At 30.2% G+C, this 15,775-nt stretch overlaps 2 protein-coding genes across 2 annotated transcripts in view; both read left to right on the forward strand.

The window, feature by feature from the left end:
- The first annotated feature begins 5,856 nt into the window (after positions 1-5,856).
- LOC117912789 (probable serine/threonine-protein kinase WNK6) lies at positions 5,857-9,922 on the forward strand. The gene is made up of 8 exons (XM_034827500.1): positions 5,857-6,198; positions 6,773-6,897; positions 7,214-7,251; positions 7,390-7,617; positions 7,720-7,940; positions 8,173-8,330; positions 8,420-8,861; positions 8,942-9,922. The coding sequence occupies exons 2-8, from the start codon at positions 6,796-6,798 to the stop codon at positions 9,784-9,786; spliced, it is 2,034 nt and encodes a 677-aa protein (XP_034683391.1). The 5' UTR covers positions 5,857-6,198; positions 6,773-6,795; the 3' UTR covers positions 9,787-9,922.
- Positions 9,923-10,255: 333 nt separating this feature from the next.
- The window catches only part of LOC117912788 (protein TONSOKU), a 35,915-nt gene continuing 30,395 nt past the window's right edge, over positions 10,256-15,775 (forward strand). Inside the window, exon 1 of the mRNA XM_034827499.1 lies at positions 10,256-10,395. The gene's annotated coding sequence lies outside the window, so the exon portion shown is untranslated. The remainder of the gene's footprint in view (positions 10,396-15,775) is intronic.

Raw genomic sequence — 15,775 nt, forward strand, 5'->3', positions numbered from 1 at the left:
CTCTAGCAAGGATTGCATATTTCCTAAATTTTTGTTCGTATTCTCTTATATATGAAAGGTTACATAATTTCAATTGTTCTAACTTATGAAGGTATATTGCAGGTTCTTTTACATCTTCTTGTGTTGTTCCCAAAAAATAAAGTTTTATTAGATTTATAAATACAGATATGCTAAAATTATTTCTAACTTCTTGAAAATAACTATTGTTTTCTTGTTCCATGTTTCTAAAAAATTGTAGTACAGTTCCTCTAAGGGTGCTTTTACAAAATTCATAAATTTCTTGTTGGTTTTCAAAGGATACTGCCACACCTGCTGAATTTAAAGATTGCTCCCAATTTTCTATGATTTTTCTAAGATCTTGCGCACTATCTATATCTAATATTGTTCCATATTCATATACTGGTTGCAAAGAACTAGAAGGTTCTGTTTTAGTTTTCCATTGAGGTCCTTTTGGCTTGCTGTACGGCTTATTATATTTTACTATTTCACTTTTTACATTTACAAATTCTTTTTCTTCATTTATTGTATTTATTGATTCGTTTGAGATTATTTCTATGTTTTCGTTAACTTTTAGTTGAATAGTAAATTGATTTATCATCTCTATATCTATAAGTTTTTTTATTAAATTGGTTTTATAGAGTTGTTTTATTATTTGGTCATCTGTATAGTTTTTACACATTATATTAACAAAGTTTTCTTGATCCACTTGTTCGTCTAATAATGTTGGATTACTAAATTCCTCTAACATTATATTTACTAATTCTGAGTTTTTGTATAGGTTTTCTACTGTCTCAATGTTTAGTAAAATATCTTCTTGTATAACATTTACAGTTTCTATCTCACTATCTGACTCTACCTCTACATTTACAGTTTTATAATTTCCAAAGGTTATACTTGCACTTCCATCTTGGTTTTCATATAAGCTACTGGATGTTGGATATTTTATTACTGGTTTATTTATTTGAGGTAATTCCCACTCTCGTCCTAATTAATAGTCTATATTTACGGGTTTTGCTTCTATCATATTTACTGCCTTATTTCCAAAAGTTTTTACTATATCATCGAATTCCATCATACACTTTAAACTTAAAGCATTAGTAGTTTTTCCTATAAATCCTATAGCTATGCTAAGGTTTTTACTTCCTAATTCCATATCATAACCTTTAGTATTTACAGTATTTTTATTTTTTTTTTGTGAATTCCTTAAAATCTATACAAAATTGAGGTATACAGCCAATAACTGTGTAATTTTGGTTCATATTAACTTCTGCACTAACTAAAAGAGCTCGTCCTACAGTATTGTTTCTAGTATCTAAAAGGTTAATATTTATAAGTGCTCCAATTTCTTTCCAATGAAGTCCTATTATTCCTATTAAAATTATTCCTAAGTGCATATATTTATCGGTTTTATTTTTTAATAATTTGTGTTTTGTTTCTGGAGATACTAAGTCTAAATATACAATATTTCCTATTGAACTTATAGTATGTTGATTTAAAAATCTAATTATTTTAGAATTTTGAACTAATTGTTATTTGTAAGGTGTTACTTCCTTTACTGCCTTTTTTAATTTTTCTTCAATAAATTCTTTTACATTATCTCTAGGATTTATTGCTTCTACTATTTCCATGGTTTTATTGCTAGATTTTTTGGTTCAAAATGATTTATTTTTCTTTCTATTTTAATTATTGTTTTTTCTCCTAAATTAAAGTTTTCAAATTGTTTTAAAAGGTTATTTAAATTTTTTTCCTCTAGTAATACTATATTTCTTTGTTCTAAAAGTTTATCTACTTTTTGGTTAATTTTTTCTAAAGTTTCTTTTAAATTTTGTTGTTCTAATTTTATTTGTTCTATTTCCTTTCTAACAAATTTTTCTTCTCTAGCTAATTGTTCTTTAATATAATCTAGGTTATTTCTTAGCAAGTTATGGTTCTTAAAGTCTTCCAACTTCTTTTCTAATTCCTAAGACTGTGTTTAGTTTTTCTACAAATTTTATTTGTCTTTTCTGGATTTTTTTAAAATATCTACATTATTTTGGTTTTCTATCTGAATTTGTTATTGTAATACTTTGTTTGTTATTTTTAATTGTGTCTCTACTAAAAATTTTAACTGCTTTACCTCTTGGGTTTGTAGATGAGGGTTCATTATTTTTAATATGTTTTAATTAGATGAGCTAGCGTATAAATTATCAATATAATATTTTATAATTTCTTTTCTAATTAAGGTTTCTGTAGCAAAAAAGTTCGTCAAAAATTTCTTGTATAGCTACTTCGTATTCATTCAAATATTTAAGAGAAGTTAGGCTTTTAATATCTGTGGTTAAATCTTTTACAGTAGTTCTTAAATTATGTAATTTATCACAAGTTTCTCTAAATTCTTTACGTTGAGTATACAACCTATTATTAAGTTCTTTTACACGATCATAATCTATATTATATATACCAAGAGGATAAGGAATAAAAGACATTAATTCATATCAAATAAGCAGAGTAAATAAAGATTCAGAATAAATCAAGCAAAATTAATCAGACTTTAAATGGGGTAAGATAAAGTTCGGTACTCTGAAAATTAATTTGAATCTACGGTCTCCTTTCCTAATTAATATACTGTAATACACAAAGAAGCTCTGATACCAATTTTTCCCAATAGCAGTTTCAACAACAATTTGTTAGTCAAAGTAATGGTAGGGGTTTTGAAATCTCTGTTAGCATTTTCTAGGACCCAAATGTAACCTAAGTGTAACTTCGTTGAATTTTTCATATTATTTATAAAAAAAAATAAACATTTAGGCTAATTTGAATCGAGTGAATTTGCTAATTTATTGCAAGTTATATGCAAAATAACTGATATTAAACTTGTAGCTATAGATTTTATTTTTTATTTTGTTTTGAATAGAAATTGTGAAGCAAAATCTAATTAACAAATTCTATTTATAAACTGAGAATCATAAAAATCTTCAAAAGCAATCTAGGACTTTGCAATTTCACTTCCTTGTATTAATAAAGCTGGTCAACCATGATGTACTGGTGCTTAATTTTCCCATCTAATATAAACAAATTAGCACCCCTTAAGGATTGTTTCTATAGCAACCGAAACAACTTTTATGTATTATCGATATATAAAATTATCGAGAAGGGGTGAGTAGGTAGATCCTATCATATTTATATTTATGATATCATCTTAATTTTTATCATTAATTTTAATTATTGTTAACATTGTGAGTGAGTTATTTTAGGAGAATATGGAGTTCCGGTATAATAGAACCACGTTTTTCACTTTTATTATTTTTTATATAAAAGAACTTTATCGTGATAATACATTTTTACTTTTTTATTTTGATGAACACTTAGTGATAATTGGTTCGTGCAATTAAAATTTTTTGTAACAATTTAATTTTGGAAGATCGTTGCATCTTGAGAGAAGAACCTTTATCAACTTTATGTAGAAGATGACATATTTTCTCTTAGGAGCCTGCATTCTCATGTTGGCTTTTTCTAATCCTTATCTTTTTCTTATTAATATAGTCTTTGATTTATTAATTAATTTATTATTATTATCTTGAGAATTTTATTGAAATAGGAAGTTGGGTATATCTAAATAACTTTTCTTTTGTTGAATCCTAATTGGATATCATCTTTAACAATCTAAGAGAAATTACACAAGCTTCCATAAACCTAAGTTCCTTATGGAACATATCTTCCCCATGTAAAATAAATTATCCAAATCAGTACTAGAGACTCAAATTCTAACTCTATTGTAAAAACCACTTCAAATTCAAAAAATAAATAAATAAATAAGAAAATTCTTATCTTAAAAGTAAAAGAGTAATATTTGAAAAGAATTTTGGTATTCACTTTTTCACATATTTAGTTAATTGAAAACGATCAGACATATGATGAAGCAATGAATTCCTTAGATACTTTCTTTTGGAAAGAAGTAATAGATGGTGAAATGAATTCTATAACTAGCAATAAGACTTGGTTTTAAGTTATCTTCCACATAGTTGTAAAACAATCGGATGTAAATGGATTTTTAGGAAAAAAAAGTTAAGAATACATGGAACTATAGAAAATTTTGAAGCCAGACTTGTCACCAAGGGCTATATATATATATATATATGAAGGAAAATTATATTAATAATTTTATTTATATAGTAAATCTTTTATTATTTTTATAATTTTAAAATTTATTATGTTATTTTATTTATATTATTTTTATATTTACTATCATAATAAGCTATGTTAGTGTGGTATTTTTAACTTTTTTTAGAAGTAATTTACTATCAAATTTCAAATTATTTGTTTTTTTATTTTTTTTGTTGACTTATTATTTATTTCTTAAATTTTTTTATTAAATAAAAAAGCCAAAATGTTTTACTTTTTCTAAATGCTACAAGTAACACTTATATTTTTCTTTATATTTTAATACTTAATAAAAATAAAATATTAAAAAATAAATAACTTAATACTTAATATTATTAAATATCATTTTAAATTCCATTTAAAATGAAACAATTGTTTTCCAATTATTAAACAAAAAAAAATACACTAATTAGCGGTGATTGCTTGCACCATCCTCTAATATTCTTTGTGCACATTTCTCATAAATTGTCCATTCCACATCCAAAGTTGACGAGAAAAGTGGTATCCAAAAACAACGATGGGATGGGTTGTGACACATGAGAGGGCTTGTCGAAGCCCATGGGTTGATCTAATTGCACAAAAAAAAAAAAAAAACTATATATATATATATATATATATATATAAATTGCAAAACAAGGAATCTTCATCTTAACCTTCACCCATTACTTTTATAGTTCGGTAAGCTCTTTCAAATAGAAAAAATTATAATTTTTGGAATAACGAATCTTCATGTTGAGGAAGAGAGAGAAAGAGTGGGAATGTTAGCTTATTTGTAGTGGTCATATTTTATATGTAAATAAAATGAGATATGTTAATATTGTCATATTCACGATAGATTAGCATCTAAGAATAACAATAAAGTAATATTCTTAATTAATTTATCTCTTATTTGAGTTTTGTTTACACACTAAATTATAAAATCAAATTTAGATGATGATTGTTTTTTAATTAAATAAAAAAAGTTGAAATATTTTACTTTTTTTTTGTTCATCTAAAAATAAGTTATTAATATCAGTTGATATAACTAAATGAACTTATTATTTTATTTATATTAATTAATGTCAATAAGTTACTTTTAACCTTAAAACTTATAATATTCAGGGATGATGTCCGATATATTTTCTTTTTTCTTAAATTTAGGATAAAACCATGAAACAGATTTTTTGGAGGTTATACTACCTTTACCACGTACAATTGTAATTTTACTTGTCCTTGTAGTTTTTCTTAATTATATTTAATAGTAATTATAAGATGTATTTTTAATCTTTATAATACTTAAGTTTTTATCTTTCAAGTAATAGAAATATTGTAAATATTTTCTAAAATCACAATCAAACATGATTTTTTTTGGGTAGTGTTTTTGAAAAAAAAAATCATTTATAATATTAAAAAAAATCACTTACAATATTTTCTAAAATACCCTTGATGAATAATTCTTTTAAGAAAAATATTTTCATTAAAAAATAAAAATATTTTGAGTAGAATCAATGCTAAATATATTTGGTAGTAATTTGAAGAAATATTTCTAATTTTATTAATATTTAAAAAATAAATATTTTAAAATATTAAAAAGATTAAAATCACAGTCAAACAAAAGTTCCAATCACGGAATGGGAAAGTATCCCTTATATTTTGGACTACCACTAAGCAATAGTAGAAGACGTGAGGTCGATTTGTTACGGAGTTTTATCCGTCATGATCCTAATTGGATAAGGAATGGGAACAGCCTTTCCACCGACCGCATGACTGTTAGGAAATCTTTCATGAACCCCAATAACAAGAAGCCACGATAGCCAAAAAAATCACAGTTCAGAAATTTGGAAAAGCTAACCCAGCGTAACGCTAAAATTTTCTAGAAAAAGAGAGATTTCCAGCGAGAGATACCTATAAATATAGGTCGTGTAGTAACCGGCAAATTTTCTATCTATAGAGACAGAGAGAGGTGGCTTCTGATTGAGTAATCGGACACTTGCTCGATTTTCTTGATCACGGTTAGGGTTAGGGTTTCGTATTTCACTATTTTGTGTTCGCTGTCGGATTCAGGCGGGCCGAAGGGAGGTAATTTTTTCTTTTCTCTTTTTCGCAGGTAAATAAAGCACATAATTATGTGTAAATGTTGGCTTCGAGATTTTCGAGATTTTCTTTCTTTTTTTTTTTCTCCTGTGTGTGTGGTGGTTTAGTGGCTGAAGAAGCTAGAATTTGGTGTTGTTTTCTGTTTGGTTGCGGGTGAAACTAGGGGGAAAGTAATGGAATTTTATTTATTTATTTCCTTTTTCTTTTCTTTTCCAGCAGTGGGAGTGACTCGAATGCATTCTGTTCTCGTGTTGTTTTCTTTTCTTTGTCTTCTTTTTCTGGCCAAGCAAAACGGAGAACTAGTGTTCTCATTTGATTTTTAATTTTTTTTTTTAAATTGAGGTTGTTTCAGTGCTTTCATCCGATTTTTAAAATTTAGGTTGTTTTGTCACTTGTTTTTTTCCCTTTTTTTTGGTATTTTATGAATAAGCAAATGAAGAATTCGGGTTCTGATATGATTTTTCAATTTTGGTTAGTTTAGTGCAGTTTCTGGTAACCAAATGGGTCACTGGATTTTTAGATATTGAACTTTTATTACTGGAGATTGTGGTGATCACAGATTGAGCTATTGGAGCTCAGCTGATGGGCTTGGTAGGTGCTGAGAGTGGTGAAGAGGGTATAGGGCATTCAGAGCCACCTGACCCTGATGTTCTAGAGATTGATCCTACTTCACGGTACATTCGGGTAATATTTTCATTTTATTTTGGTTTATTTGTTGATTAGTGCTTACCCTATGTTTGGTTACCTGGTAATTTACGAAAAGGAAATTTTGAATGTCAATGCTTCAGAGAATTGAAAATGCACATCGAATTAGCAAAATATTTACTGCTTGCAGTTGAATTCATGTTTATGACTTTTATCTCAGCTCTGTAATTATGAAAATATAAGATTTAGAATTGATTAAAAAAAACCTTACCTGTCCAAACAGAACAATACTGTCTTGTTCTTATGACTTTGTTTTCTGTTTTATTTTTTTTTGAATTGATTGTGGTTTTAACAGTTCAAAGACATTCTTGGGAAAGGCGCATTCAAGACAGTGTATCCATTATTTTTGTTTCTCCAATAAACTTGGAGTTAATCTTGCTCTTTTATTGTGAATTTATTTAAATTTTTAGAAATTTGAGTTAATCTTGTTCATGGATATCCATGCTTTCCTTAAATCTACTGTCATCATAGTTACAAGGCATTCGATCAAGTTGATGGAATTGAAGTAGCATGGAACCAAGTTCGCATTGATGAGGTATTACAGTCACCAGATGAGCTGGAAAGGCTGTATTCTGAAGTGCATCTCTTGAAATCATTGAAGCATAAGAACATAATAAAGTTTTATAATTCATGGATTGATGATGGGAACAAGACTGTAAATATCATTACCGAGTTGTTCACCTCGGGTAGCCTTAGACAGTATGTTTTCCTTCTCCCGTGCCCTCTGGAAGTTTTTTTTTTATTTTTTATTTTTTATGGTGAGATCAACCTTCTTGTTAGTGGATTCAATCTTTGATTTAGGTACCGTAAGAAGCATAAGAAGGTTGACATGAAGGCAGTCAAGGGATGGGCAAGGCAAATTTTGATGGGTTTGAACTACCTTCACAATCACAATCCGCCAATTATACATAGAGACCTGAAATGTGATAACATTTTTATTAATGGGAACCAAGGGGAAGTTAAAATAGGAGATCTTGGCCTAGCGACTGTCATGCAACAGGCTAATGCAAGAACTGTGATAGGTATGTTCTATGCTTTCCTGTTTTTAGACACTGATGATACCTTTTATGATACACATTGCGTAGTCCTTTTACAAGAGGATTTTCATTGTAGGCATTACGGATCCCAACAGGATTTTCATATACTGATTATTGCAGAGGGTTTTCTATAGATATATTTGATGTTCTTGTATTGGCCATAGGTTCCAAGTTTGCTTCTGGTTTACATGTTAGTATGTGAATGTGGTCTTTGTAGGAACTCCTGAGTTCATGGCGCCTGAGCTGTATGATGAGAATTACAATGAGTTAGCTGATATATATTCCTTTGGGATGTGCATGCTGGAGATGGTAACACTTGAGTATCCTTACAGTGAATGCAGGAACTCAGCTCAGATATACAAGAAGGTTTCAAATGTAAGTTTTTGAGAGTAGTCAAATTTGGTAGTTGGATTTGTTGATTATTGGAAAAGTTGGTCTGTTTCCTGATTTTCAAGCCTTTACAGGGAATAAAACCTGCCGCCCTGTCTAAAATAAAAGATCTAGAAGTTAAAATGTTTATAGAGAAGTGTCTAGTACCTGCATCTCAAAGATTGTCAGCAAAGGAGCTTCTGAATGATCCTTTCTTCCAAGTTGATGGATTGACTAAGAATCATCCTTTGCAACTTCCTGATATTGTTATTCCAAAGACTGGAGCCTTTGGTGACCGCTGTCTGCTCTCAGAAGGACCTACCAGTTTACAGAATAGACCACTTGCAATGGATCTTGATGTTGTTGATGATGATGAGCTACCCATTATCACCTCTACGGATAATTCTATTGATGGAGGGCCCTATTCATTATGCGTGGAGGTTCAAAGAGCAAAAGGAGGCAATTTTTTCCTGTTGAAAGGCGACGGAAATGATGAGAACTCTATATCACTAATATTAAGAATAGCTGATCAGAATGGTAAATAAATTGCTATTCGTGTCCAGTCATTTACTTTAATGTCAATCAATCACTGGGGAAATGTTTTTCTTTTATCGCAGGTCGCTTGAGAAATATCCATTTCATGTTCTACCTTGATAGTGATACAGCCCTCTCGGTTTCAAGTGAAATGGTGGAACAACTGGAACTAGCAGACCAGAATGTCACGTTCATTGCAGAGTTGATCGATTTGTTATTAATTATTCTAATACCAACCTGGAAACCTTGTGTCCCAATTGACCATCTGGTTGCTTTGAATAGAATGCAAACCTCTAATGGTCATCATGAGGACTTACAATGTCCAGAACATGGAGAGTGCTTGGTGGGATCATTCGAAGGTGTCTGTGAAACAGATAATCTTTTAAGCCCCCATGTCTACCCCAACTCAACTTCTTTTGAGGGATACATTGAGACAATGCAGGAAAACCCTAAACATTTGAGTCTTGATGAGATCAGGACTCATGCTGATTTAGGGCTTCCAAGCTCAGCCACAGTAGAGGATCATGGTTCTGATATGTCATATGTTTCTGCAACCTCAAATGAAGGGAGTGATAAGAAGTACTCTCATAATGCATATCTCTCTGCAGAGTCAGGATGCATGGATTACGATGAGTATGGATCGAAAAGGGGAGTTAGACAACCCTTGTCGGCAGTGCAAACGAGTTCATGCAACCTTGACAAGGGAAAGGCTACAGACATCGGCAGCAATGGTGCAGTGACTTCTTCAGATTATCCAATTGATTCATCTTTGTCTGATCAGGTTGAAAGTGAGAACATGGTATTGGAGCTGGAAATGATTGAGCTGCAATACCACGAGGCAGTTAAGGAAATAGCCAAGAGAAGACAAGAAGCTATCAGGGAGACAAAGAAAAGGTTGTCACAGAAAAGGATAGAGTCAGTTATCTAGTCTTTTATTTTAGTTTTTTCTTTTGTGGATCTTCCTGGCAAGTGTAAAAAGTTTGTTTTTGGAAGAGAAAATTAGTTGTAATAAATCGTATTCTATATATTTATATATGAAGAGTGGGTTTTTATTCTTAATTAAATTGGCTTGGGAAGCGGATTCCCTCTCAAAGGCAAGGAGATAATTCCAGATACAATGATGCTGACAGAGTTGGATATAAAATATTGAGGTCTATCAATTACTTGTATGTTGTTACTGATTAGGACTATACTGCTACTAGTCTGTCATTTGGTAGTCAATATTGTAGCTAGAGCTTACATGAAATGTTGGAATTGTAAATTTTTACTGAACGTATTTTCCTGTTTTAATAGGCATGGTTTTGTCAGGCATGCATCCTTCGCTCACCCCCTTGAGGTTTCTTGGAACACTAATGCAAGTTACGGTGACTATCATGACTTTCAAGATTAGTGATTCTGCAACGGTTACCTTTTCTACCTCATCTTCTCCAAAGCACCCAGACACCATTGAAGAATAGGAGGGTCCTTATTGTTTAATCAAATAACAACTTTGAGGAGCTTATTAGATGCGAGTACAACCAAGCTTGGCTTTTGTAAGGTAATTTCTCTGTGCTTGATTTTTGTATCTTTTAAAAAATTTCAATCTACCTATTAATGTTTCTTCTGTATGAAATGGTTAGATGCTTATACCTGTTCCTGAGTGAATCATCATGGTTGATAGAATTCGTTCCAATAGAGTTAATTAGCGGATCAATTGAAATTTTTCTTTAATATTGCTTACTTCTTTGACATGATTTTGTTTTTGACTGTTCAATAAACTTTTTGATAATTTATAAGTCTCTAAGATCATGCCTAATTCACATATTTGAGGGAAAAAATAGAGAAGAAATACAAAAAGAAAGAGATGAGGAAAATTCATAAAAACTTTCTTTGTCCTGTTAATGATGACCAAAGCACGAAGTTTCCTAGAAATATCTCTAATATTTTCCGATTTTTTAAACCTTGCTAACAACAAAAGTTAGGTCTTATAACTGCTCATCATCATAATAGACATTATCCATTCTCCAATCAACTCTGCAACATCATTTTCCCATCCTTTATTGTAGTTAGAAAGGTTCCAGAAAAGTGAGCAAGATCTTTTTAATGAGGAAAAAAGTAAATAATTTCCTTTTCTATTTTCTTCAATATAATATAAGAAAATAATATCTCTCAGTTTGAGATCTAGGTTATAACACTAGTTTAAAATGAGACACCCTAATAACAATCTTATGATGTTAGGTTTTATTGTAAACAATGAAGGCAAAAGAAATGGAGAAACCAACATATGAGGGGATGAAAAAGGAAGTCTAAGATGTACTTGAAAATAGGAGTAGAGGAGGGCAAGAATTTAAACATTAATCTTTCTATTAATCCTATAGAGAAATCAAAACATGCTTCTCAAGTATCAAGGTTTGATGCCATTTCCATGGCATTAAAAAAGCAATAAAGAGAAAAAGAAAGTGAGAGAAAATAAGAAGTTATTTAAGAAGATTACCCCTACTTCAAGAGTCACAGAAAGAACTTTTTTTTCCAAGGGGAGGCTAATAGGAAGATAAGTAGTTTGACTATCTTTCTATATCTTCTATAAGTCTCCCAAAATGACTCTCAAGCTCCTAGAGTTTTAACTAAGGGAGTCACTTTGTAACTCAATATTTAAATTGAAAAAGGCATATTTTCCCAAGGATGCAATGATAAATCATCACAAACTGTTGTCACTATGATTCGAAAAGCTATAAGTATGATTAAAGACGTACTTGCTTAATGAGTGAACCGTGTGTTATCTTTCATTTCACACAATTAAAAAGGGGTGTAGTATGGTGAACATACAACATATTATTAAAGATGTACTTGCTTAATAAGTGAACCATGTGTCATCTTTCATGTCATGCAATTAAAAAGAGGTGCAGTGTGGTGAACATACAACATGGATGAACACATCAACTTGATGTAACCCAAAAGTGAGGAATACAAAAAGCTCAGATTACAACAGCATAGATTAAGTAGGTGACTCAAAGAAGGCAAAATACTTTAGAACAAAGTACTCAAACTTCAACCCATATACTTTGTTCTCTTGTAAAAAGTTAGCACTTGACTACCACATCATTTAAAGTCGTCTTCTAAGATATAATATGAATAGAATATATATATATATATATATATATATAAAGGGAAAGCCTTTTACCATCACTTATAATAACAATTCTCATTGAAGTATCATTGTGAGGGTGCTAAAATTCCTCACAACCACCAAGTAAAAAAATTATAGATCTCCTTCCTTAAAATCATTGTGTTAAACTAGATGAATCATTAACCTTACTTGGTTATCCTTATCATTGTATATTGTTCGTTGATTATGTGTCCTTTTGTTCTCTTTATTATTACCTTCTCTATGGATGGCTAAAATGACTAATCTTTTTTTCATCTCCTCTTTTGCATTATTCATGGAATGGCTTGAACCTCTTTTACAACTCAATTATCTATTGTACTTCATGCCACAAACTACTAGAGTTGTCTCTTCTTATATACAATTCAACACATTTTAGACTAGTGGCACCATTTCATGGTGTGTCTCAACACCTAATGATAGTCACAAAATTTTAACTAGTCATTTTCTAACAAATCTCTAGTAGCTATTGTCTACCATTTAAAATATTTAAACTTGTGTAATTCCTTTAAAATTTGATACTAAGGTGCATTCAAGGTCATGAAGTTGTCTTCCTCTTCGTTGATGACTTAAAGTGCTTGTATCATGCTTTTCCACTTTCTTGGTTCTTTTTTTCCTCTTTTTATTCCAATTTCCCCTCATGAGCTATGATAGGGCTTGCTTGTGTCAACACCACCTCCTTAGACAAGGAAGCCAACAATTCCTCTTACTAGGTGGCATATTTATTGGTCTTTGTGAATAAATTTTCCTTGATGTTTGGCTTCTTATAACAAAGACTTGAATAAGTTATAGTTGACATGAATAGTCATCATATCATTACATTATTTCGCTTGGAGCATAACTTAGCTAAATTAAGGAATGTGTTCCCAATAATATCCTATTCGAAATTTTTAATGTTGAAAATGAAATTGAACCCATCATTTAGCATGTGAAGACACATATTGAGATGTGAACATCAAGCATTGTTTAGAAAAAGTTGATATGGATTTGGGCAATAAATGATAGAAACCAAACCAATGCTAGTCCACTTAGATTGAATAGAAATATTTTGCAAAATAGAGCATCACTCCCTTAGCTAAAGCCAATGTACTTTCAGAAATCCATTGTGAGGATTTCTTCCTTTTTTGCCACACTATTTTTTGAATGGTGTCTCATTAACTTGATAATTATAATTAGCTTACTATCACTTCCTTATTAGCATTATATAAAAAATGATTTATTCTACTTATTTACTAATAATTGCATACGTCATAAGCCTTAAATCATTACATTTGATCAATTTTGTCACTTAGATCCATTGTAAGGTAAAATGATGAGTTTGTGCAAGTTTTTCAAGAAAATAAAATGAAAACCATGTAGGAGAATTAGAATTAGGAAGAGATTTGAAACCCCTTGATCTCACTTATTTCATAAGCCCCCCTTATAAAGTACCCAATGCGACACTCATTAGAGCCAAAATATGTGCTCTAATGTACATGGTATGAGTTGTGCAACACAAAGTTCTAAATCATTCAACTTTGCTTAAATTGATGCTAAAACCCTAGCATTAGTACTAAGGTCTACTTTGATCTTAATTTCATAGGGAAAAAAGGAAAAAGAATGTAAAGAGAAACTTTGCCTTCAACAAAGGAAGGAAAAAGGGTTAAGCAAGAAAAAATGAGAAGTGAGACTTATGGAAAAGTTGAGAGCTAAAGAAAAGCTAAAAGAGCAAGCCATGGGCATGAGACTTGAGTGACAAGACTTATGGAGATGATTAAGGAAGATGAAATCGTGTGGAAACAAGTTTAAACAAAAATTGAGAGAAAAGCAAAATAGTACAAAGTGAATGAAACTAATCCTAACTTTGTCTTGCATTTGGAATACTTTCTAACATCATGTAGAGCAAGCCACATATCATTTTGAAGCTTGGGAAGTAAAGAATCCAAAGCTTCAATTGGTTTGCAAATTAGTGTTGAAACAAAGAAATTATGGTTAACTAAAGCAAGTAATATAGGGGTAGGAAGTGAAATCGAAGCATTTTCAATTACAAAAATGTGACGACTTTTAAATCCATGTTGAAAGTTTTGGCATGTAATTTGTTCAATTTTGAAATTAGCAAAAATCCTTAAAGATTTGCAAATTTTGACACTTCTCCAATCCTAAGTGGTCCCTACACATTTGGAAATTATGATTTTATTATTCATAGTAACTTTAAGGTAATTTTTTGGAATAAGTGGCCAATAGGAACATGTCACATGTTAAGTTTTTATCCAAACTATAAAACTCTAAGAAGCATATACAAGATTCAAGAGAAAAGTGCTACAAGACTTTTGGATTTTATTTTTTTTCACAAAAATCCTAGTTAAGTTCTTATTTGAATTATTTTGCATGTATTTCAAGCATTTGTGCTTCACATGAGGATGACTTAAGCTATCTAGCCTAGTAGACTCCTTTGAACCTCAAATCTTTCATAAAAGTCTTAATTTTTCTTAAAAAGATTTTCAACTTTACCAATGTGATTTTAAACTTGAAAATATTTCTTTATATTGGTTAAGTCATAAATAAAAGCTAATCCAATTTCATATGGGTTGGTTGAAGAATGTTCAAAGCTAAAAAATTACTCAAACTTTCTAAACTTATAGAGCATATGTCGATGACCACCATATGTGTCCACTTGCTTTTGTTTTGGTTTGATTTAGCTATATGGACGACCATGTGTTTATTTGCTTGCTGGTGAGGATGACCATGTGGTCATCCACTTGCTAATGTGGACAACCATGTGAACACCCACATTTGCCTTTTAGCTTTCAATGACTCTTTGTAATTCATTAAATGCTTACTAGTATGTGGATAATCATATGAATATTCGATTTTAGTGAATTTATTTCTAATGACTAGTTTGACTCCAAAACCTGTTTAAGTTCAACCTTTGGTGCATTTGAAGAGCAACAAAAATATGAAAAATCATAGTTATTACTCATTAAAACTTCTTAATTCAAATAAGTGTTTTATATTAGACTTGTCCTTGTTAAAGAGCACTTACACTTGAGCCTCATCATTTTGTATACTACCCTTTGTACGAGTTTTTTTTTCATTTATTTTCTTTTGTATTTAAAAGAAATAGTGCATACTCGGCTGATGTAAAAGTCAATTGAAACCTAGGAATCCAATGTAAAAGACATTTAAGAACTTTGGTTGAGAAAGTCTTTGAGATAATGGAAGTATTTCCTAGTTTGGAAAGGGGTTAAAGGAAGTAGACATACACAATTGTCAAACCACTATAAATCATTGGTGGTAATCTCTCTTGCTATTTAACTCCTCCATATATTGTTTCATTTTGCAATCATTCATTAATATTTGAACCATTACTAGCACAGGAGGGGTTTTTTTTTTATAAAAAAAAAAAAGAAAAAAAAAATCTTTACCCAAAAAATTGTTTTTTAACTTCAAAAAACATGTTTTGGTAAATTATAAACTAAAAGTAGATTGTTAAATTTTATTTTATTTTTTGAAAATAGGGTAACTTTTAAAATCAAATTTAAGTTGTTTTCACTTGCTTTTTTTTTTTTTCTCTCTTTTTTTGTAGAATGTCATAAGATGCAATTAAAAATTTAAAAGTACGGAGAATAAGTAATAAACATTGTACAATGCAATAGTTCATAGTGCTTTTATGGAGATTAGACTCATAAAATTGATTTTTTAAAGAGAATTTCATTTATCAAAAGAATATAGAATTGGTTTTAAGAATTGCTTTCAAAAATTTGATTTTTGAGAACTTTTTTTTTTGGATACAATT

The sequence above is a fragment of the Vitis riparia genome, chromosome 4 (genome assembly GCF_004353265.1).
Source record: "Vitis riparia cultivar Riparia Gloire de Montpellier isolate 1030 chromosome 4, EGFV_Vit.rip_1.0, whole genome shotgun sequence".
Classification (NCBI taxonomy): domain Eukaryota; kingdom Viridiplantae; phylum Streptophyta; class Magnoliopsida; order Vitales; family Vitaceae; genus Vitis; species Vitis riparia.